The sequence below is a fragment of the Mesoplodon densirostris genome, chromosome 4 (genome assembly GCF_025265405.1).
Source record: "Mesoplodon densirostris isolate mMesDen1 chromosome 4, mMesDen1 primary haplotype, whole genome shotgun sequence".
NCBI classification, from domain to species: Eukaryota; Metazoa; Chordata; class Mammalia; order Artiodactyla; family Ziphiidae; genus Mesoplodon; species Mesoplodon densirostris.
Genome location: NC_082664.1, coordinates 126,455,332 through 126,478,983, shown reverse-complemented (window position 1 = coordinate 126,478,983; position 23,652 = coordinate 126,455,332). Strand labels below are relative to the sequence as shown.

The 23,652-nt window shown below is 38.4% G+C and overlaps 1 protein-coding gene across 2 annotated transcripts in view; it reads right to left on the bottom strand.

Moving 5' to 3' along the window:
* AAGAB (alpha and gamma adaptin binding protein) overlaps positions 1 to 23,652 on the bottom strand; it is a 79,108-nt gene that overhangs the window by 29,971 nt on the left and 25,485 nt on the right. For both annotated transcript variants that reach the window (XM_060095209.1, XM_060095210.1), the window contains exons 4-5: positions 23,295 to 23,384; positions 12,748 to 12,831 (exon numbers count right to left, since the gene is read on the bottom strand). In XM_060095209.1, coding sequence (XP_059951192.1) covers positions 12,748 to 12,831; positions 23,295 to 23,384 — 174 coding nt within the window. The remainder of the gene's footprint in view (positions 1 to 12,747; positions 12,832 to 23,294; positions 23,385 to 23,652) is intronic.

Below are 23,652 nucleotides of genomic sequence, written 5' to 3'. Positions count from 1 at the left end.
AAATGCATGAGACTTCAGGGGCTTCCCTGGTGGCACAGTGGTTAAGAATCCATCTGCCAATGCTGAGGACATGGGTTTGAGCCCTGGTCTGGGAAGAGCCCACATGCCACGGAGCAACTAAGCCCGGGTGCCACAACTACTGAGCGTGCACTCTAGAGCCTGCAAGCCACAACTACTGAGCCCGTGTGCCTATAGCCCATGCTCTGCAACAAGAGAAGCCACCGCAATGAGAAGTCCGTGCACCACAACAAAGAGTAGCCCCCGCTCACCGCAACTAGAGAAAGCCTGTGTGCAGCAATGAAGACCATAAAATAAATTAATAAATTAATTAATTTAAAAAATAAATTCATGAGACTTCAAAATTATAAAGATCTAAGTTCAAACCAGAGGCTTTGATATTTAACAGCTAGTATCAGTGGTTCTCAAACTTTGCTGCATATTATAATTACCTGGGGATAATTACCTGGAGAAGATTTTTTAAATCTCTATGCCCAGGCCTCACGCCATACCAGTTAATGCAGAATCTCCAGAAGTGGGATTCACGCATCAGTACTTTTTGAAGTTCCCCAGGTGATTCCAGTGTGCAAACAAGTTTGAGAACTGATGACTTATATGACTTTGGGGAAATTACTTGACCTCTTTAAGCCTAACTCTTAAGGATATTGTGATTAAGATAATGTATGTACATAAGAAGCTCATTATTATGGTTACCACCTCACTTCCTTCCACCACCACCACCCCTTTTAACATCATTAGTGGTACTATTTCCTTCCTGCCTGCCTTCCTTTTTTCCTGCCTCCCTCCATCCTTTCCTTTCTTTCCTCTTTCCTTCTTACTGAGGTATTATTTACATATCATAACTTTCACCTTCTTTAAGGTATGAAATTTGGTGGGTTTTAGTATATTCACAAAGTTGTGTAACCATCATCACTATATAATTCCAAAACACTTTCATCACCCTAAAAAAACCTCATAACCCAAACCCCCAAAGCCCCCTCCCAGTCCCTGGGAACCACTAATCTACTTTCTGTCTCTATGAATTTAACTATTCTGGACACTTCATTTAAGTGGAATCACTAAAATATGTGGCCTTTGTGTCTGGATTTTTTCACTTAGCATAATGTTTCTGGAGGTTCATCCATGTTGTAGCATGCATCCATGCTTCATTTCTTTTTATGGCTGAATAATATTCTATCGTATAGATACTGTTTTCAGCAGTTGTTTCTACTTTTCTTGGCTATTATGAATAAAGCTGCTAGGAACATCTGTGCACAAGTTTTTGTGTGGACATATGTTTTCAATTCTCTTGGGTATAATACCTGTGAGTGGAATTGCTGGGTCATATGGTTTAATTTTTTCAGCAACTACTACTGTTCCAAAGCGGCTGCAGCACCATTTTACATTCCTACCACCAGTGTATGAAGGTTCTAATTTCTCCATATCCTCACCAATGCTTGTTACTGTCTCTTTAGATTATAGCTAACCTGGTGGGTAGGAAGTGGTATCTTACTGTGGTTATGATTTCCCTGATGGCTAATAATGTTAAGCATCTTTTCATGTGCTTATTGGCTATTTGTGTATCTTCTTTGGAAAAATGTCTATTCAACTCCTTCACTATTTAAAAAATTGGGTTGTCTTTTTATTAAGCTATAAGAGTTCTTTACACATTCTAGGTACTAGATCTTTATCAGATAAGTGTATGGTTTACAAATACTTTCTACCATTCTGAGGGTGATCACTTCACTTTCCTAAGTGTCCTCTGAAGTACAAAAGTTTTTTTAATTTTGATGAAGGCCAATTTATCTTTTCTTTGGTTGTTTCTGTATCATTAACTTGTGTGTATATGTGTGTGCGTGTGTTTTCAGCTCCACAGTATATCCTTTATTTCTTTTTCTCTTTCTTTTTTTTTTACAGTTAAAGTGTGTTAGTTTCAGGTGTACAGCCAAGTGATTCAGTTTTTATATCTATCTATCTATCTATCTATATCTATATATATCTTTCAGATTATTTTCCATTATAGGCTATTACAAGATATTGAATATAGTGCCCGTGCTATACAGTAAATCCTCATTGCTTATCTATTTTATGTAGTTTGTATCTGTTAATCCTATACTTCTAATTTATCCCTCCTACCCTGTGTATAATTAACTTTTTTCTTTGACTTATCCTACTGTTTGGAGCCCACTGACTCCCAGATGTCAATTACTGGCTCCAACTGCCAAGCCCTGGGGCAGCTGGTGCTGCTTCGGGGAACTCTGATGGAAAGATCCTCCAGACAAGTGGTCCTAGAAGCTGCTAGGGCTTACCTGAAAATTTCCCAACCCATGCCAGCTGACCACGAGCAGCAAGGCTGCTGGCTGGCTTGCCAAAATTTGTTGCCAAGTCCAAGTTCATACTGCTCACTGCATGACAGATCAATAAATCGAGAGGTAAGTTGTTGGGGCAAAGAATAACAACTTTTTCAGAAAGCCAGCAGACCGAGAACCATCTTCTGTATCATTAACTTTTAAGGGAAATACTAGGGGCAAAAAATTATTACGGTATCCTATTGCCAGGTAAGTTGTTCAGACTGGTAATAAGCAAAGAATTGAGCTGGCCATTCATTTAAATCAGGAAGTCCCATTTAGGAAACACGTCACTTTATCTTGGTGGAAGGCAGGAAGGAAGCTACTCATTTCTAAGTTTTTAATTACTAGAATTCCAGATTAAGTATTTGACTTTTGAAGGCCAAGTGGTCGATCAACTGCAAAGAAATAAAACCCTAGTCAAATCTGTATGTTTTCAGAGATATTTGCTGTGACAAATAAATTTTCATAGTCCTTACTAGAACTGGAACTGTTTTCTCAAACTGAGCACTTTTTAAATGGATTTTTTTTAAAGAGTTTCAAACTAATATTTTTCTGAATCCAAAATTAAAGACCGGTATGGCATAACCTCAATGTTCCATTACTGCTTGATAAATACTAAATACATAATCCATATTCAAAAATAATATACTGAGATGATATAACTGGCAATGTAATAATCCCAAAGAATCAACTGCAATTATAGTAATTTTTCGAATACAAACAACAACAGAAAAAGTAGTCATTAATGTCCTAAAACTGAGAGGTGACACCACTGTCCACAGTTCCCTGTTCCACATTCAGTATATGGTATTTACTATATTACGTGTTATCAATTTCTGCCACAGGAGTCCATTTCTAATTTACTTCCTCCCTCTGTACATATTCTGAAAATGTTAAATGCTTTTTTCATTGATTGCCATAATCATATGATTTTTCCCCCTGTAACCTGTTCATGTGAGAATTTAAATAGATTTTTCTTATATTAAAGAATGTTAGGTCCTTGGAATAACTCAACTAGGTCATATTATATTCTTTTTATGTATTTTTGGGTTAAGATTGTTAATATTTTGATTAAAATCATGGCATCTATGCTCATAAATGAGATGGCCTCTAATAATTTTCTATACTGGTACTGTCTTTAGAGACTTGGATCATTTTGACCTAGCCTTAGAATGAATTAGGTATGCTACCTCTCTTACTATTCTCTAAAATCTTACGTAAAAATCTTTCATTAAATAATTGAATTTCCAGTAGAAAAACAAACAAAAAAGAACACTTCTAATATCTTTCTTTACTTTGTCAACCAACTTTCTGTTTTAAAATTTTTTTGGTTTAAAAAGCTTTGAGTGGTGATAGCTGCACAATAATGCGAATATATTTAATGCCTCTGAACTGTATACTTAAAAATGGTTAAAATGGTAAATCTTATGCTATGTATATTTAACCACAATTTTTTTAAAGTAAAAGTAAAAGGAGAGAAAGGAAAAGGGGGGAAATGAAAGAGAAAAAGAAGTAGAAAAGATGGATACCCCAAAATAAATAAACCAGTCTGAGCACCTGCTGGCAGACAACATTCAAGAACAGCCTGCTGAGAGGCAGGCACAGTTCACTTAAACCACCAGCAAAGCAAGGTTCTGCAGAGAGCACAGGAGGTAGGGCAATCCTGGAACAGTAATATGACCCCCACCATATATTCATACAGAGCTCTGTCTCTAATCTAAGATGTGGGGCTACACAAGGATGTCCTCCACACTTCCTAATACTTGGGCTGCATCCAAATGTCACTGTATTTCCATATCTAGGACTCCTTCTAGAGAGAAGATAGTTAATTTTCCTTCACACCATGTAGGTCAAGATCCTCTTAAACATGGAATTAAGGTAATGGCAATATTTTGGGATTTGGTTAACAGCAAACCAATGTATCACCACTGTAGAGAAGAAAAGATAAAGCAAAGATGCTTCAAGGTAAAGAACCATGAAAAATCCAGTGTGCCTCTTTGTTTTGCAGTTCTCTTAAAGAATATTGTTTAGGGCTTCCCTAGTGGCGCAGTGGTTGAGTCTGCTTGGGGATGCAGGGGACACGGGTTCATGCCCCGGTCTGGGAAGATCCCACATGCCACGGAGCGGCTAGGCCCGTGAGCCATGGCTGCTGAGCCTGCATGTACGGAGCCTGTGCTCCGCAACGGGAGAGGCCACAACAGTGAGAGGCCTGCGTACCGCGAAAAAAAAAAAAAAATTGTTTAGTGTCTAAGAGCATTTTTTTCAGAAAATACCTTTGACCATAATTCCAAAGTAATAAAGTATGTTCAGTCCAGCTTCTAAATTTATAGCTATAGATGTCAATTACAAGACAGTACTTTAATGTATAAACTTGGGCAACAGATTTTTCAAAAAGTGATTGAAGCCAAGTAAGCTCTCCTGAAAATATTTCTCATAAATATAATAAGCACCACTGAATATAATTTTATTCCAAATTGATCCAGTTTATGTACCATACCTTAAATGTATTTTTATAGTGAAGACAGTCTACAGCAATGCCTCATCATGACAAATTCTCAACAGTGATTTGCTGAATGAATGAATGAATGGGAAGAACCAAGCCTCAAACGGAGTTTCTTTTGGTAACAGGGAGATGACAACATAGGCTAAAATCTATTTTTTCTAGACCCTTCATGGCCTTAACCTGACTGCTACTGCAACAGAATAAAATCTAATATCCTTGCAATTCACCATAAGAGATATATTAGGTTCCCCCTAGAAAGAATAAAGTGAGAAGGAGGAAAGACAGAGGGAAAGGGGAGGAAGTAATACCTTTCTAAGCCAGAAGGAAATTCTCCAATGATGATTTGGGTTAGATCAGATCTCAGGCAAGCTTAAGGGCCCCATCTCACTTTACACTCAAGCATCAATGGAAAACTGAGATGAAATATTCTACTTCTATAAAACCGATCTTCCACTTGGCCCTTTATCTCAAGGAAGATGGAGTAAGCTCACTTAAACATGATTTTTCTCATCGCTTTCTGCAGTGCTTCACCTAGCGTAACATACTTGTTGAGGCAGCCAAGTGCTACAAAAGAGAAAAACACTACACAGGCAGCAATTCCTGAAGAAATATGTTATGGATTGAATTACGTCCTGCCCCCACAAATTCATACGTTGAAGTTCTGGCCTCTCATACTTCAGAATGTTACCTTATATGCAGATATAATTAGTTAAGATGAAGTCATGTTGGGGTAGGGTAGGCCCTTAATTCATTATGACTATTACCCTTACATAAAGAAGACATGAACAGAGACAGGCACACAGGGAGAATGCCATGTGAAGACTGGAGTTATGCTACTATAAACCAAAGAACTACCAGAAACTAGAAGAGAGACCTGGGACCGATACTTCCCTAACACCTTCACAGGGAGCACAGCCCTGCTGACACCTTGAGTTTGGACTTCTGGCATCTAGTACTGTGAGACAATAAATACCTGCTGTTCTAAGCCTCCAGTTGGTTGTACTTTGTTACTGCAGCCTTGAGGAAACTAATACAGACAATAAGAGGCTAATGTGCACCAACTAAACTGACCCCCTTCAGACTGCACTTCAGATCCAGCTTCTCACCCCATGGCTACTGCCACCACATTAGCCCAGGCCCCAGTTTTGAGCTGTAGTCACTGTTGCCTGGTGTCCTGACTTCAGGCTCTACCTGCACCTGCTTCAACTGCCAAACCCACCACGACAATAACCTTTCAAAAATGCCAACTTCTTTGCATCACTCTCTTGTTAAGAAATCTCAGATTGGTTCAAGATGGCAGTGTAGAAGATGTGCGCTCACTCCCTCTTGCAAGAACACCGTAATCACAACTAACTGCTGAACAATCATTGAAAGGAAGACACTGGAACTCACCAAAAAAGATACCCCACGTCCAAAGACAAAGGAGAAGCCACAATGAGACAACAGTAGGAGAGCTGCAATGAGACGGCAGGAGGGGAGCCATCACAAATCAAATCCCATAACTGCTGTGTGGGTGACTCACAAACTGGAGAACAATTAAACCACAGAAGTCCACCCACTGGAGTGAAGGTTCTGAGCCTCATGTCAGGCTTCCCAACCTGAGGGTCCAGCAATGGGAGGAGGGATTCCCAGAAAATCAAACTTTGAAGGATAGCAGGATTTGACTGCAGGACTTCGACAAGACTGGGGGAAACAGAGACTCCACTCTTGGAGGGCACACACAAAGTAGTGTGTTCATCAGAACCCAGGGGGAAGGAGCAGTGACCCCACAGGAGACTGAACCAGACCTACCTGCTAGCACTGGAGGATCTCCTGCAGAGGCAGGGGTCAGCTGTGGCTCACTGCAGGGACAAGGACACTGGCAGCAGAAGTTCTGAGAAGTACTCCTTGGTGTGAGCTCTCCCGAAGTCTGCCATTAGCCCCACAGAAGAGCCTGCAGCTCCAGTGCTGGGTTGTCTCAGGCCAAACAACCAACAGGGAGTGAACTCAGCCCCACCCATCAGCAGACAAGCAGATTAAAGTTTTACTGAGCTCTGCCCACCAGAGCAACACCCAGCTCTACCCACCACCAGTCCCTCCCATCAGGAAGGTTGCACAAGCCTCTTAGATAGCCTCATCCACCAGAGGGTAGACAGCAGAAGCAAGAAGAACTATAATCCTGCAGCTTGTGGAATGAAAACCACATTCACAGAAAGACAGACAAAATGAAAAGGCAGAGGACTATGTACCAGATGAAGGAACAACATAAAACCCCAGAAAAACAACTAAATGAAGTGGAGATAGGCAACCTACCAGAAAAAGAATTCAAAATAATGATAGAGAAGATGATCCAGGACTTCAGAAAAAGAATGGAGGCAAAGATTGAGAAGATGCAAGAAATGTTTAACAAAGACCCAGAAGAATTAAAGAACAAACACCTAGAAGAATTAAAGAATAAACAAACAGAGATGAACAATACACTAACTGAAATGAAAAATACACTAGAAGGAATCAATAGCAGAACAACTGAAGCAGAAGAACAGACAAGTGACTTGGAAGACAGAATGGTGGAATCCACTGCCACAGAACAGAATAAAGAAAATATAATGAAAAGAAATGAAGACAGCCTAAGAGACCTCTGGGACAACATTAAACGTACCAACATTCACATTATAGGGGTCCCAGAAGGAGAAGAGAAAGAGAAAGGAGCTGAGAAAATATGTGAAGAGATTATAGTTGAAAACTTACCTAACATGGGAAAGGAAATAGTCACCCATGTCCAGGAAGCGCAGAGAGTCCCAGGAGGGATATATCGAAGGAGAAACATGCTGAGACAGACAGTAATCAAACTGACAAAAATTAAAGACAAAGAAAAATTATTAAAAGCAAAAAGGGAAAAATGACAAATAACATACAAGGGAACTCCCATTAAGGTTAACAGCTGATTTCTCAGCAGAAACTCTGCAAGCCACAAGGGAGTGGCACAATATATTTAAAGTGATGAAAGGGAAGAACCTATAACCACGATTACCCAGCAAGGATCTCATTCAGATTCGACAGAGAAATCAAAAAGGTTTACACTCAAGCCAAAGCTAAGAGAATTCAGCACCACTAAACCAGCTCTACAACAAAAGCTAAAGGAACTTCTCTAAGTGAGAAACACAAGAGAAGAAAAGGACCTACAAAAACAAACCCAAAACAATTAAGAAATTGGTAACAGGAACATACATATTGATAATTACCTTTAATGTGGAAGGATTAAATGCTCCAACCAAAACACACAGGCTTGCTGAATGGATACAAAAACAAAACCCATATATATACTGTCTACAAGAGACCTGCTTCAGACCTAGGGACACATACAGATTGAAAGTGAGGGGATGGAAAAAGATATTCCACGCAAACGGAAATGAAAAGAAAGCTGGAGTACCAATACTCATATCAGACAAAACAGACTTTAAAATAAAGAATGTAACAAGAAACAAGGAAGGACGCTACATATTGATCAAGGGATCAATCCAAGAAGATATAACAATTATAAATATATATGTACCTAACATAGGAGCACCTCAATACATAAGGCAAATGCTAACAGCTATGAGAGAGGAAATCGACAGTAACACAATAATAGTGGGGGACTTTAACAGCTCACGTACACCAATGGACAGATCATCCAGACAGAAAATTAATAAGGCAATAATAAGCTTTAAATGACACAACAGACCAGATAGATTTAATTGATATTTATAGGATATTCCATCTGAAAACAGCATATTACACTTTCTTCTCAAGTGCACATGGAATATTCTCCAGGACAGATCACATCCTGGGTCACAAATCAAGCCTTGGTAAATTTAAGAAAGGTGAAATCATATCTTTTTCAACCACAACACTATGAGATTAGAAATAAATTACAGGGAAAAAAACAAGAAACACAAACACATGGAGGCTAAACAATACATTACTAAATAACCAAGAGATCACTGAAGAAATCAAAGAGAAAATCAAAAAATACCTAAAGACAAATGACAATGAAAACAGGATGATCCAAAACCTATGGGATGCAGCAACAGCAGATCAAAGAGGGAAGTTTATAGCCATACAATCCTACCTCAAGAAACAAGAAAAATCTCAAATAAACAATCTAACCTTACACCTAAAGGTACTAAAGAAAGAAGAACAAACAAAACCCAAAGTTACTAGAAGGAAAGAAATCATAAAGATCAAAGCAGAAATAAATGAAATAGAAACAAAGAAAACAATAGCAAAGACCAATAACCTAAAAGCTGGTTCTTTGAGAAGATAAACAAAATTTATAAACCTCAGCCAGACTCATCAAGAAAGAGGGAAAGGACTCAAATCAATAAAATTGGAAATGAAAAAGGAAAAGTTACCACGGGCACCGCAGAAAATCAAAGGATCCTAAGAGACACTACAAGCAACTCTACGCCAATAAAATGGACAACCTGGAAGAAATGGACCAATTCTTAGAAAGGTATAACCTTCCAAGACTGAACCAGGAACAAATAGAAAATATGAACAGACCAATCACAAGTAATAAAATTGAAACTGTGATTAAAAATCTTCCAACACACAAAAGTCCAGGACCAGACAGCCTCACAGGTGAATTCTATCAAACATTTAGAGAAAAGCTAACACCCATCCTTCTCAAACATTTCCAAAAAACTGCAGAGGAAGGAACACTCCCAAACTCATTCTATGAGGCCACCATCACCCTGATACCAAAACCAGACAAAGATACTACAAAAAAAGAAAATTACAGATGAATATCACTGATGAATATAGATGCAAAAATCCTCAATGAAATACTAGCAAACAGAATCTAACAATACATTAAAAGGATCATACACCATGATCAAGTGGGATTTATCCCAGGGATGCAAGGATTCTTCAATATACGCAAATCAATCCATGTGATACACCATATTAACAAATTGAAGAATAAAAACCATATGATCATCTCAATAGATGCAGAAAAAGCTTTTGACAAAATTCAACACCCATTTATGATAAAAACTCTCCAGAAAGTGGGTACAGAGGGAACCTACCTCCACATAATAAAAGTCATATATGACAAACCCACAGCAAACATCATTCTCAATGGTGAAAAACTGAAAGCATTTCCTCTAAGATCAGGAACAAGACAAGGATGTCCACTGTCACCACTATTATTCAACATAGTTTGGAAGTCGTAGTGACGGCAATCAGAGAAGAAAAGAAATAAAAGGAATACAAATTGGAAAAGTAGAAGTAAAACTGTCACTGTTTGCAGATGACATGATACTATACATAGAAAATCCTAAAGATGTCACCAGAAAACTAGTAGAGCTAATCAATGAATCTGGTAAAGTTGCAGGATACAAAATTAATACAGAAATCTCTTACATTCCTATACACTAACAATGAAAGATCAGAAAGAGAAATTAAGGAAACAATCCTATTCACCACTGCAACAAAAAGAATAAAATACCTAGGAATAAACCTAAGGAGGTAAACGACCCATACTCAGAAAACTGTAAGACAATGATGAAAGAAATCAAAGATGACACCAACAGACGGAGAGATATACCATGTTCTTGGATTGGAAGAATCATTATTGTGAAAATAACTATAGTACCCAACGCAATCTACAGAATCAATGCAATCCCTATCAAACTACCAATGGCATTTTTTACAGAACTCGAACAAAAAGTCTTAAAATTTGTATGGACACACAAAAGACCCCGAATAGCCAAAGCAATCTTGAGAGAAAAAAATGGAGCCGGAGGAATCAGACTCTCTGACTTCAGACTATACTCTGAAGTTACAGTAAATAAGACAATATGGTACCAACACAAAAACAGAAATATAGATCAATGGAACAGGATAGAAAGCCCAGAGATAAACTCTCGCACCTATGGTCAACTAATCTATGACAAAGGAGGCAAGGATATACAATGCAGAAAAGACAGCCTGTTCAATAAGTGGTGCTGGGAAAACTGGACAGCTACATGTAAAAGAATGAAATTAGAACACTCCCTAACACCATACACAGAAATAAACTCAAAATGGATTAAAGACCTAAATGTAAGACCAGACGCTATAAAACTCTTAGAGGATGACAGGAAGAACACCCTTTGACATAAATCACATAAATGATGTATTTATTTGACATAAATAAAAGCAAGATCTTTTTTGATCCACCTCCTAGAGTAATGGAAATAAAAACAGAAATAAACAAATGGGACCTAATGAAACTTAAAAGCTTTTGCACAGCAAAGGAAAGTATAAACAAGATGAAAAGACAACCCTCAGGATGGGAGAAAATATATGCAAATGAAGCAACTGACAAAGGATTAATTTCCAAAATATATAAACAGCTCATGCAGCTCAATATTAAAGAAACAAACAATCCAATCCAAAAATGGGCAGAAGACCTAAATAGACATTTCTCCAAAGAAGACAAACAGATGGCCAAGAGGCACATGAAAAGCTGCTCAACATCACTAATTATTAGAGAAATGCAAATCAAAACTACAATGAGGTATCACCTGTTAGAATGGGCTTCACCAGAAAATCTACAAACAACAAATGCTGGAGAGGGTGTGAAGAAAAGGGAACCCTCTTGCACTGTTGGTGGCAATGTAAAGTGATACAGCCACTATGGAAATCAGTATGGAGGTTCCTTAAAAAACTAAAAATAGAATTACCATATGACCCAGCAATCCCACTACTGGGCATATACACTGAGAAAACCATAATTCAAAAATACACATGCACCCCAATGTTAACTGCAGCACTATTTACAATAACCAGGTCATGAAAGCAACCTAAACGCCCATCGACAGAAGAATGGATAAAGAAGATGTGGTACATACTATACAATGGAATATTACTCAGCCATAAAAAGGAACGAAATTGGGTCATTTGTAGAGACGTGGATGGACCTAGAGACTTTCGTACAGAGTGAAGTAAGTCAGAAAGAGAAAAACAAATATCGTATATTAACACATATATGTGGAATCTAGAAAAATGGTACAGACGTACCGGTTTACAAGGCAGAAATGGAGACACAGATGTAGAGAACACATGTACGGATGGACAGCAAGGGGGAAAGCAGGGAGGGGGTATGAATTGGGAAATTGGGATTGACCTATATACACTAATATGTATAAAATAGATAACTAGTAAGAACCTGCTATATAAAAACTAAAGAAAATTCAAAAGAAAAGAAATCTCTAATGACTCACTGCTTCCTATAAGAAAAAGCCCAGATTCTCCTGCCTCGAATACAGGCCTCTCTCTCCTAAGCTATCTCCAACTGCTAGGTGAGAGACTCCTAGTGACTAGAACATACAACCATTATTCTTGATGCCATGCTTCCTCTACTGTTTGCCACTCTCCCACTTCACCAACCCAAATCTAGACCATCCTGTGAAGACAACTGCCAAGACCTGCTTTTGCCTTGAAACTCTCTCTCTCTGTACTCAAGCCCACAGTAAAGGCCACATCTCTGGCCTCTCTGCCTTTGCTACTTGCATCAGTCATTCTGTGCTCATCAAAGACTGCCTTGCACAGTTACGCAGCATTTTAAAAGTGTACACTTTGATTCCTCAGCTAGACTATGAGCTCCTTAAGGCTAGGATTCATGTTTTACAATTTTGGGGGTATTTCTCAAAGCCAAAGACAATGCCAGGCATATTATAGGCAAGTTCTAAATTCTTGTTAACTATTAAACATATATCTTAAATTCTTAGAAATGTTTCTTTTGGCTCTCTCTTCAACTGGGGACTTAAAATTGAACAAATCCACAGATTTCATATAATCCTAATGCTTCCATATATAACCAAATAATTTAAAACTTACAAGGAACAGGAGGAAAAAGCTCCTCAGGACTTTCAGTCCCAAGTAACTTACCATTCTTCATCACTACATTGGACCAGACATTGGCATTCAAGGCTTGAACAATTCGCTTTACTCCTGTAGATTCTGGGAAGTCATCTAATCAGGGAGGAAAAATATATATATTTATGCATGCACTTATACATACACATATATATATACACACTCATCCCTAAATATTCATGAAGGAATAGCTCCAGGACCCCCCTCCCCACTGTGGATACCAAAATCTGCAGATGCTCAAGTCCCTTATATAAAATGGCATAGTATTCGTATTAGTCTACCCACATCGTCCCATTTTTTTTTCCTCCCGTATACTTTAAATCATCTCTTAAATACTTAAAATACCGAATACTATGTAAATTTTTTGGAATTTTCTGGAATTTTTCTTCCAAATATTTTCAGTCTGCTGTTGGTTGAATCCATGGAAGCAGAACCCTTGGATACAGAGGGCTGACCGTATATGTATATATAGCCCACAAGCCACATTTTTAAACAACTCTGGGTTAATTATCTTGCTCATTTAGTTGTTACTTCACATTGTAACTTAAGTAAAAAAGGGAAAAAATTAAGGAAATACAAAGCTTAGAGCTCCTGTTAAGAATATTCTAGAAACTGGAGAGTGATCAAGATGGCGGAGGAGTAAGACGTGGAGCTCACCTCCTTCAACAAATACATCAAAAATATATCTACAGGTGGAACGATTCTCACAGAACATCTACTGAACACTGGCAGAAGACCTCAGACTTCTGAAAGGGCAAGAAAATCTCCATGTTACCACGTAGGACAAAAGAAAAAGACAAAGAGAGAGAGAGAGAGAGAGAAAGGAATCAGGACAGGACGTGCAACCCTGGGAGGGAGCTATGAAAGAGGAAAGGTTCCCACACCCTAGCAAGTCCCCTCACTGGCGGGGAGATCAGCCAGGATAGAGGGGGAGCTTCGGAGCCTTGGAGGAAAGTGTAGCAACTAGCTGCAGAAGGCAAAATGGAGGGAGACCTACACAGACAGTCAGTATGGCTGCCCTGCACTCCCCAGCCTGAGACGTGCATCCGTCAATGCAGGCAGGGGCTGGGTGCTGGAGCTTTGGAGGTCAGACCCAGGGAGAGGACTGGGGTTGGCTGCATGGAGATAGCCTGAAGGAGCTGGAGTGTGGTATGGCCACAACCAAGGGTGTACATGGAAGAAGCCTGGGCCCGCCATAGAGGTAAGGTGCCACTGTTGGGGGGCATGCAAGGAGAGGGGAGGACCACTTTAGGAGCCTCCTTCCCCATGTGCATGGTATCACGTGACAGGACACAGCCTACACGAGCTCTGAGGGCAGGCATGAGCTGCCACAGGCACTGAGAGATCCAGGAGCAGGCGCCAGTTGCTGCCCCCACCACTGTGGGATCCAGAAGCACACATGAACCACCGTCGTGGGCCCTGGGAGTGGGCACCAGCCACCGCTGCCATTGCAGGCTGTTATCCCTTTGATAGGGAGTGCACAAGAGCTGCAGCATCTGCACAGCCCCTATCAAGGGGATAACAGCCAGTACATGCTGAGGAAAGATGCAGAAGGCATCCATATGAAAAGCAGCCCTTGCACCAAAAACATTACACCCACACAAGCTACACAGGGATGCTCCTGCATATAAATAGCCTTCCAAGATCACAGTAGATAACTGTTTTTCCTAAACTCACAGAGTAAGAGAAATATAGATAAAATGAAGAAGCAGAGAAACCACTCCCAGTTAAAAGACCAAGAGAATCCCCCTAAAAACCAAACAATGAAACAGACCTCTTCAGTGTAACAGACACAGAGTTCAAAAAGCAGGTAATGAAAACACCAAAGGAATTAAGAAAGGCTACAGAAAGAAATGCAGATTACTGTAAAAAGAAACTAGAAACTATAAGGAGGAGCCAAGAAAAATTAGAAAATTCATTTCCCGAGATTAAAGCTGAGCTAAAGGCAGTGACTAGCAGAATGAATAATACAGAAGAACGAATAAGTGATCTGGAAGATAAAATAATGAAAATCACCCAATCAGAACAGCAGACAGAAAGCCAAATGATAACAATATAAAAAGACCCATGGGATAATATAAAGCGTGTCACTCTATGCATAACAGGGATTCCAGAAGGAGAAGAAAGAGAAAAGGAGATTGAAAAGGTATTTGAAGAAATTATGCCTGAAAATTTCCCAAACCTAAAAAAGGAAACAGTTATCCAGATACAGAAAGCACAGAAGGTCACAAACAAAATGAACCCAAACAGACCTACACCAAGACATATTACAATCGAAATGGCAAAAGTTAAACATAAAGACAGGATTCTAAAGGCAGCAAAACAAAGAGTTAATTACAAGGGAATCCCCATAAGGCTATCAGCTGATTTCTATACAGAAGCACCACAGGCCAGAAGGGAGTCGAAAAACAAATTCAAAATCTTGAAAGGGAGGGCCTCCCTGGTGGCGCAGTGGTTGGGAGTCCGCCTGCCGATGCAGGGGATACGGGTTCGTGCCCCGGTCTGGGAGGATCCCATATGCCGCAGAGCGGCTGGGCCCGTGAGCCATGGCCGCTGAGCCTGCGCATCCAGAGCCTGTGCTCCGCAACGGGAGAGGCCACAACAGTGAGAGGCCCGCGTACCGCAAAAAAAAAAAAAAAAAAATCTTGAAAGGGAAAAATCTGCAATCTACAATGCTCTACCCAGCAAAATTATCATTTAGAATAGGAGAGAGAAAGAATTTCTCAGAGAAGCAAAAACTAAAAGAATACAGCAATACTAAACCTAACCTAAAAGAAATATTCAGAGGTTTCCTCTAATTTGAAAAGAAGCAAGAAGATATAGGAAAGAGGAAATCACAATTGGAAAGTAAATCACTTAAATAAGCCAGTACACAGATAGAAAAAAAAATTTTTTTAATCAATTTGTGAAAGAGATGATAAATGCAAGGAAGAGTAAAAGGATAAACATAAAGATATAAAAGAGGACATCAAAATCATAAAATGTGGGAGAGGAGAGTAAGAAAATGTAGATTCTTTTTTTTCAGAATGCATTTAAGCCTATAAGACTGTCAGTCTAAAGCAAGCAGATATAGTAAGGAGTTAACATTTGAAAACAGGGTAACCACAAATCAAAAACATACAATAGGGCTTCCCTGGTGGCGCAGTGGTTGAGAGTCTGCCTGCTGATGCAGGGGACACGGATTCGTGCCCCGGTCTGGGAAGATCCCACATGCCGTGGAGCGGCTAGGCCCAAGAGCCATGGCCGCTGAGCCTGCGCATCCGGAGCCTGTGCTCCGCAACGGGAGAGGCCACAACAGTGAGAGGCCCGCGTACCGCAAAAAAACCAAAAACAAACAAACAAACAAACCCTACAATAGATTCACAAAAACCAAAAAGAAGAGAACACAAACATAAAAGAAAATCATCAAACCATAAAATGAAAAACAAAAAAGAAAGGGACAAAGAAGAAACACAGCATCAACTGGAAAACAAGGTTTAAAATGGCAATAAATACATATTTATCAATAATTACCTTGAATGTCAATGGACTAAATGCTCCAATCAAAAGACAGAGTGGCAGACTGGATAAAAAAACAAGTACGATATGCTGCCTACAAGGCACCCACTTTAGGGCAAAGGACACAGATTGAAAGTGAGGGTATGGAAAAAAGACATATCATGCAAACGGAAATGACAAGAAAGTGAGGGTCGCAATACTCACGTCAAACAAAATTGACTTTAAAACAAAGGCCATAAAGAAAGATAAAGAAAGACACTATATAATGACAAAAGGATCAATAAAAGGAGAGGATTTTACACTCATCAACATATATGTACCTAATATAGGAAAACCCAAATACATAAAACAAATACTAACAGACATAAAAGGAAAAATTGATGGGAATACAATAATAGTAGGCAATTTAACACCCCACTCACATCAATGGACAGATCTTCTAGACAGAAAATCAATAAGGCAACAGATATCCTAAATTATACAATAGAACAGTTAGACTTAACTGATATTTTCAGGATTCAAAAAACCCAGAATACACATTCTTTTCAAGTGCACATGTAATATTCTCTAGGACTGATGACATACCAGGGCACAAAACAATAGAGCCAGATTCACCACAAAGAAAAGAGAGAGAATCCAAAATAGAAAAAAAATATCAATATTAAAAAAATAGAAAAAAAATCAATAAAATGAAGAGCTGGTTCTTTGAAAGCGTAAACAAAACTGACAAACTGTTCTTTGTGGTGAGTAGCCAGACTCACCACAAAGAAAAGAGAGAGAACCCAAATAAACAAAATAAGAAATGAAAAAGGAGAAATATCAACAAAGACCACAAAAATACAAAACAACCATAAGAGAATACTATGAACAATTATATGCCAACAAATTCAACAACCTAGAAGAAATGAACAAGTTTCTAGAAACATACAGCCCATCAAAATTTAATCAAGAATATGACAGATAATTTGAAATGACCTATCATTAGAAGTGAAATTGAATCTGTAATTAAAAGAAAAAAAAAAACTCCCTACAAACAAAAATCCAGGACCAGACGGCTTCACAAGTGAATTCTACCAAACATACAAAGAACTTTTACCAATCCTCAAACTCTTCCAAAAGACTGAAGAGGAGGGAACACTCCCGAAGACATTCTATGAAGCCACTATCACCCTGATACCAAAACCAGACAAAGATACCACCAAAAAAGAAAATGACAGGCTAGTATCTTTAAGGAATATAGAAGCAAAAATTCTCAACAAAGTATTAGCAAACTGAATCCAACAAAATATACAAAAGATCATACACCATGACCAAGTGGGATTCATCCTAAATTCATAAGGATGGTTCAACATATGCAAATCAATCAATGTGATACACCACATCAACAAAAGACAAAAACCACATGATCATCTCAATAGATGCAGAAAAACCACCTGACAAAATCAACATCCATTAATGATAAAAACTTACCAAAGTGGGTATAAAGGGAACATATCTCAACACAATAAAAGTTACTCATGACAAACCCACAGCCAATATACTCAATGATGAAAAGCTGAAATCCTTCTCTCTAAAATCTGGAACAAGGATGCCCAGTCTCACCACTTCTATTCAACATAATATTGGAAGTCCTAGCCACAGCAATCAGATACGAAAAAGAAAGTGTATCCAAATTGGAAGGGAAGAGGTAAAATTGTCACTATATGCAGATGACATACTATATATAGCAAGCCCTAAGAACGCCACACAAAAACTACTAGATATAATAAATGAATTCAGCAAAGTAGCAGGATACAAGATTAACATTCAGAAATCAGTTGCATTCCTTCACACTAACAATGAAATATCAGAAAGGGAATGGAAAAAAATTCCTTTTAAAATTGCACCCCCCCCCCCAAAAAATGGAATACCTAGGAATAAACCTTATCAAGGAGGTGAAAGACTTATATGCTGAGAACTATAAAACATTAATAAAGGAAATAAAAGAGGATTCAAAGCGATGGAAAGATACCCCATGCTCTTGGATAAATTAATATTGTTAACATGGTAATACTACCCAAAGCAATTTACAGATTTAATGCGATCCCTATCAAATTACCCATTACATTTTCCACAGAACTAGAACAAATAATCCAAAATCTTATTATGGAACCATAAAAGACCCAGAATTGCTAGAGCAATCCTGAGGAAAAACAACAAAGCAGGAGGCATAATTCTCCCAGACTTCAGAAAATACTAAAAAGCTACAGTAATCAAAACAGTGTGGTATTGGTACAAAAACAGGCATACAGATCAATGAAACAGAGTAGAGGGCACAGAAATAAACCCACACAACTATGGTCAATTAATCTTCGACAAAGAAGGCAAGAATATACAATGGAGAAAAGACATTTGCTTCAGCAAGTAGTACTGGGAAAGTTGGACAGCTGCATGCAAATCAATGAAGCTAGAACACACCCTCACACCATACACAAAAATAAACTCAAAATGGCTTAAAGACTTAAATATAAGACATGACACCATAAAACTCCTAGAAGAGAACATAGGCAAAACATTCTCTGACATAAATTGTACCAATGTTTCCTTAAGTCAGTCTCCCAAGGCAATAGAAATAAAAACAAAATTAATCAAACTTACAAGCTTTTGCACAGCAAAGGAAACCATAAAAAAAATGAAAAGACAACCTACGGAATGGGAGAAAATATTTGCAAATGATGCAAGAGACAAGGGCTTAATCTCCAAAATATATAAACAGTTCATACAACTCAACAACAAAAAAACAAACAACCCAATCGAAAATGAGCAGAAGACCTAAACAGACATTTCTCCAAAGAAGACATACAGATGGCCAGTAGGCACATGAAAAGATGCTCAACATCACCAATTATTAGAGAAATGCAAATCAAAACTACAATGAGGTATCACCTCACACCAGTCAGAATGGCCATCGTTAAAAAGTCTACAAATAACAAATGCTGGAGAGGATGTGGAGAAAAGGGAACCCTCCTACACTGCTAGTGGGAATGTAAGTTGGTACAGCTACTATGGAAAACAGTATGCAGGTCCTTCAGAAAACTAAAAATAGAATTACTATATGATCCAGCAATCCCACTCCTGGGAATATACCTGGACAAAACTATAATTCAAAAAGATACATGCACCCTTATGTTCACAGCAGCACTGTTCACAATAGCCAAAACATGGAAACAACCTACATGTCCATCAACAGATGAATGGATAAAGAGGATGTGGTACATATATACAATGGAATACCACCCAGACATAAAAAAGAACGAAATAATGCCATTTGCAGCAACATGGATGCAACTAGAGATTATCATACTAAATGAAGTAAATCAGAAAGAGAAAGACAAATACTACATGATATCATTAACACGTGGAATCTAAAATATGGCAGAGATTTCCCTGGTGGTGCAATGATTAAGAATCCACCTGACAATGCAGGGGACATGGGTAGCCCTGGTCCGGGAAGATCCCACATGCCACAGAGCAACTAAGCCCGTGCACCACAACTACTGAGCCTGCGCTCTAGAGCCCGCGAGCCAAAACTACTGAAGCCCGCGCTCCACAACTACTGAAGCCCTCACGCCTAGAGCCCATACTCCGCAACAAGAGAAGCCACCACAATGAGAAGCCCATGCACCGCAATAAAGAGTAGCCCCCACTCGCCACAGCTAGAGAAAGCCCACGTGCAGCAATGAAGACCCAACCCAGCCAAAAAAAAAAAAAATTATAAAAATAAAAAAAATTTTAAATAAAATATGGCATAAATGAACCTATCTACAAAACAGAAACTGACTCATAGACATAGAGAACAGACTTGTGGTGACAAAGGGGCATAGGGATAGGGGAGGGATGGACTGGGAGTTTGGGGTTAGTAGATGCAAACCATTACTATAGAATGAACAAACAACAAGTGCTACTGTATAGCACAGGGAACTATATTCAATATCCTGAGATATTTTCCATAATGGAAAAGAATATAAAAAAGAATGTATATATATATATATATATATGTATATATACATGTATAACTGAATCACTTTGCTGTACAGCAGAAATTAACACAACATTGTAAATCAACTATACTTCAATTTGAAAAAAGAATATTCTAGAAACTAAAACAATTAAATAAATACACAGTATAAAAGGTTTATACAGTAAAGTCAACCCCATTACCTCATGAATGGAATCCACTCATATTCCCCTGAAAATGTTAGTTTCCATCAATTACACAACTTAGTTTAATTAGTTTAGTATGGGTACTATTTTGCTTCTGGACTTTAATTGATACTACTCAAAATGACAGGGCAGTAATCCCAGTTAGTATACCAATAATAAGGTGGTATTCTTAGCTATAATGTACCAATAGATATGAGTGTGTGCAAAGGAAATGGAAATCCTTCAGCTAATGAATATTGTAAGACTGCATATGGAAAATAACAGCAGAAATAGTTTTCATGTGGTTTAAAGAGAAAAGTCTCCTAAGAGTTTACAGAGCACAGTCCATATAGAACCTGTCTCTAGTGGCCTGGCCCAGTCCTGGGTGGTTTAAAAGGAAGAGCACAGAATTAGAAGTCAGAAGATCTGAATGTGAGCCCAGGCTCTATAACTTATTAGCTATTCGATTAAGGGCAAATCACTCATGCTATTCTCAAAGAAAAGTGGGGATGACACCACTATGTACACCTCTCCCATAGAAAAGATACACTGGAACTAATAATTTACTGGTGTAACCCTCCCCTCTAGACTGAAAACTCTTTGAAGGCAGGAGTCATGTCTCACTGAGTTCTCACTCACTACTTATTCTCACTACCTAAACTAACATGGTGCCTGAAAGACACAGTAACTCATGAACTGATGAATCATTTAAAGAATACCACCCTACCAATCTAACAGAAATATCGGAAGGGCTAAACTGAAAATACTCAACAAAGATGAGTTTATCACCATCAGTGTTTAAATGAAGAAATAAAAGCTATGTTTATCTTAACTATGAATGATTCAATTCTTGAAAGAATAACTAATACTTCAGATGATATAACCAGGAACCAAAAATATGATCTGAAATAAAGAGCTAGAATCAATAAGTTGAATTTAATACAAAGAAGCATAAAGTCTCATACTGATGTTTGAATAACACATGCCAATAAAGGATGAGGGTATATGGCTTGGGAACAGTTTGCATTAAAACATTCTGGGAAGGTTTTAGTTAACTTACATAAAGATGATATGTTGAAATCTATTTTAAGGTTAAGCTGAATTAGGGAATTCCCTGGCACTCCAGTGGTAAGGACTCCACAATCTCACTGCCACGGGCCCCAGTTTGATCCCTTGTCGGGAAACTAATATCCCACAAGCTGTGCGGCATGGCCAAAAAAGAAAAAAGAGTCTTATATACAAGACACAAAATCATAATAAAGGAACAAGATTGAATAATTTAAAATAAAAGATTAAGCTGAATTAATACAAGAACACTACTCAGACAGGGGCAAGGAGAAGCACAGTGGTATAAGGGAGCAGAGATTCCAAAATAAAAACAGATAAAATAAATGACTCAAATGTTGACCCTCAAGGACAACGGGAAGAAGAGAACATTCTAATGCCAGAAGTAAGCAATCACACACATGCTCACATACACAAAACAGGCACAAGTTTAAGGAGTCCTAGAAAAACATGGAAGAGAAACTATACTTATTAATTTTCAATATTCTTAAAAATGTACAGGAAGGGGCTTCCCTGGTGGCACAGTGGTTGAGAGTCCGCCTGCCGATGCAGGGGACACGGGTTTGTGCCCCGGTCTGGGAAGATCCCACATGCCACGGAGCAGCTGGGCCCGTGAGCCATGGCTGCTTAGCCTGTGCGTCCAGAGCCTGTGCTCCACAACGGTAGAGGCCACAACAGTGAGAGGCCCGCGTACCGCAAAAAAAAAAAAAAAAAAGTACAGGAAGAAAAATCAGCCTTTTGCTTTCATTTTTGTCCTCTTCTTCTCAGGCAGGGCTTCATTCCTGAAGGTAACAACATTTGCAAAACTTCTAAATAAGGCAGGATATAGAAAAGTGTTTCTTAATTTCTTTTTTAAAAAAATATACGTTTCACATAATAATTACTTTTAGCCTCTCTATGCACTTTAATTCATGTTGGCTGCCCTACTTAGAACGTCTTTTACAACAACTGGCATCTTGCTACCAGTCCTCTAAGTCCAGTACCTTCTCCATTTCTTCCCCATGGAGCTGCTGACATGTGAGATTTCACACACCAACGCATTCTCTGAACTTCTGAAGATAAATAACCTCTTCTGTCTCTGAAACACCATAGCACCAATATACATATTTTTATAATACTTATGATGTTCCACTTGGTAATTCAATTGTTTGTATACCTGTTTCATCTCTTATACCAGATTATAAGGTTTTGGTGGGCCAAAACCCATCTTAGCTTGGTAGATTCCACAGCAGCTAGCATAGTTGTACTTGGAAGAAAAGATGAGAAGAGGAATGGGGGAAGGGGGAAAAAGAGGCGGAATAAATAGAAGGTCCAAAGTATAGTAGAAGACAGGTAAGTGCAGAGTTACCCCGGGGGTGTGCATTCTGGACCTATTTGTGGTTTCAAATATCCAAAAGACATACAAATAATATTGACGTGCCCCCTAGGGTTCCTGGGAATTCAACCTCAGGTTACTAGGAATTCAAAATAAGAAACATAAACTTTAACTATTTATGAATATAGATCAAACCCTCCTTTTTTTTGGCAGCAGAGAAAGGATAAGAGACTGGGAAAATGACTAAGATTTAAGGTAGAAATCTCTACCTTTATCCATAAGAAAAACAAACATTTCAAAAGTCCTAAAATGGGTGGTAAAACCAAATAAATGGATTATTCAATTAACAGACCACATCAATGGATTCTGCACAAATCTTTTCAAAGAGCTAGTGAAAAATGTGTTTTGAATATCACTTTGATTCTTCTTCCCTGAATTAAAATAATCGCTCATATCTGAATCCAAATGCCATGCTTTCTCCTGACACATAAATACTTACCATCCTCCTCAGGCAACTCTTCTGGACTAAGTTCTACTAATTCAAAGCCATGTTTGATACACCACTCTTGAGCCTTCTGTCGGTTTACACCTAAAATAACATGCAAAAGATTCTTTATAAGCAAAAATAAAATAAAACATGAATATTGCTGCAATACTCTCCACAATCTCAAAGTGTTACCTTTAATGTCAATGTTATTCTAAAGGCATACAAAATAAATTAATATAAGGAAAATGATTTCTCAAACCCCAAGTGTCCGTTCTTAAAAAATAAAATGTAAATATTGCAAGATTCCAAAGAGAAATAGCTGAAAATATTTTTGTAAGGTAATAAAATCACACAAGATATACTGTTCTAA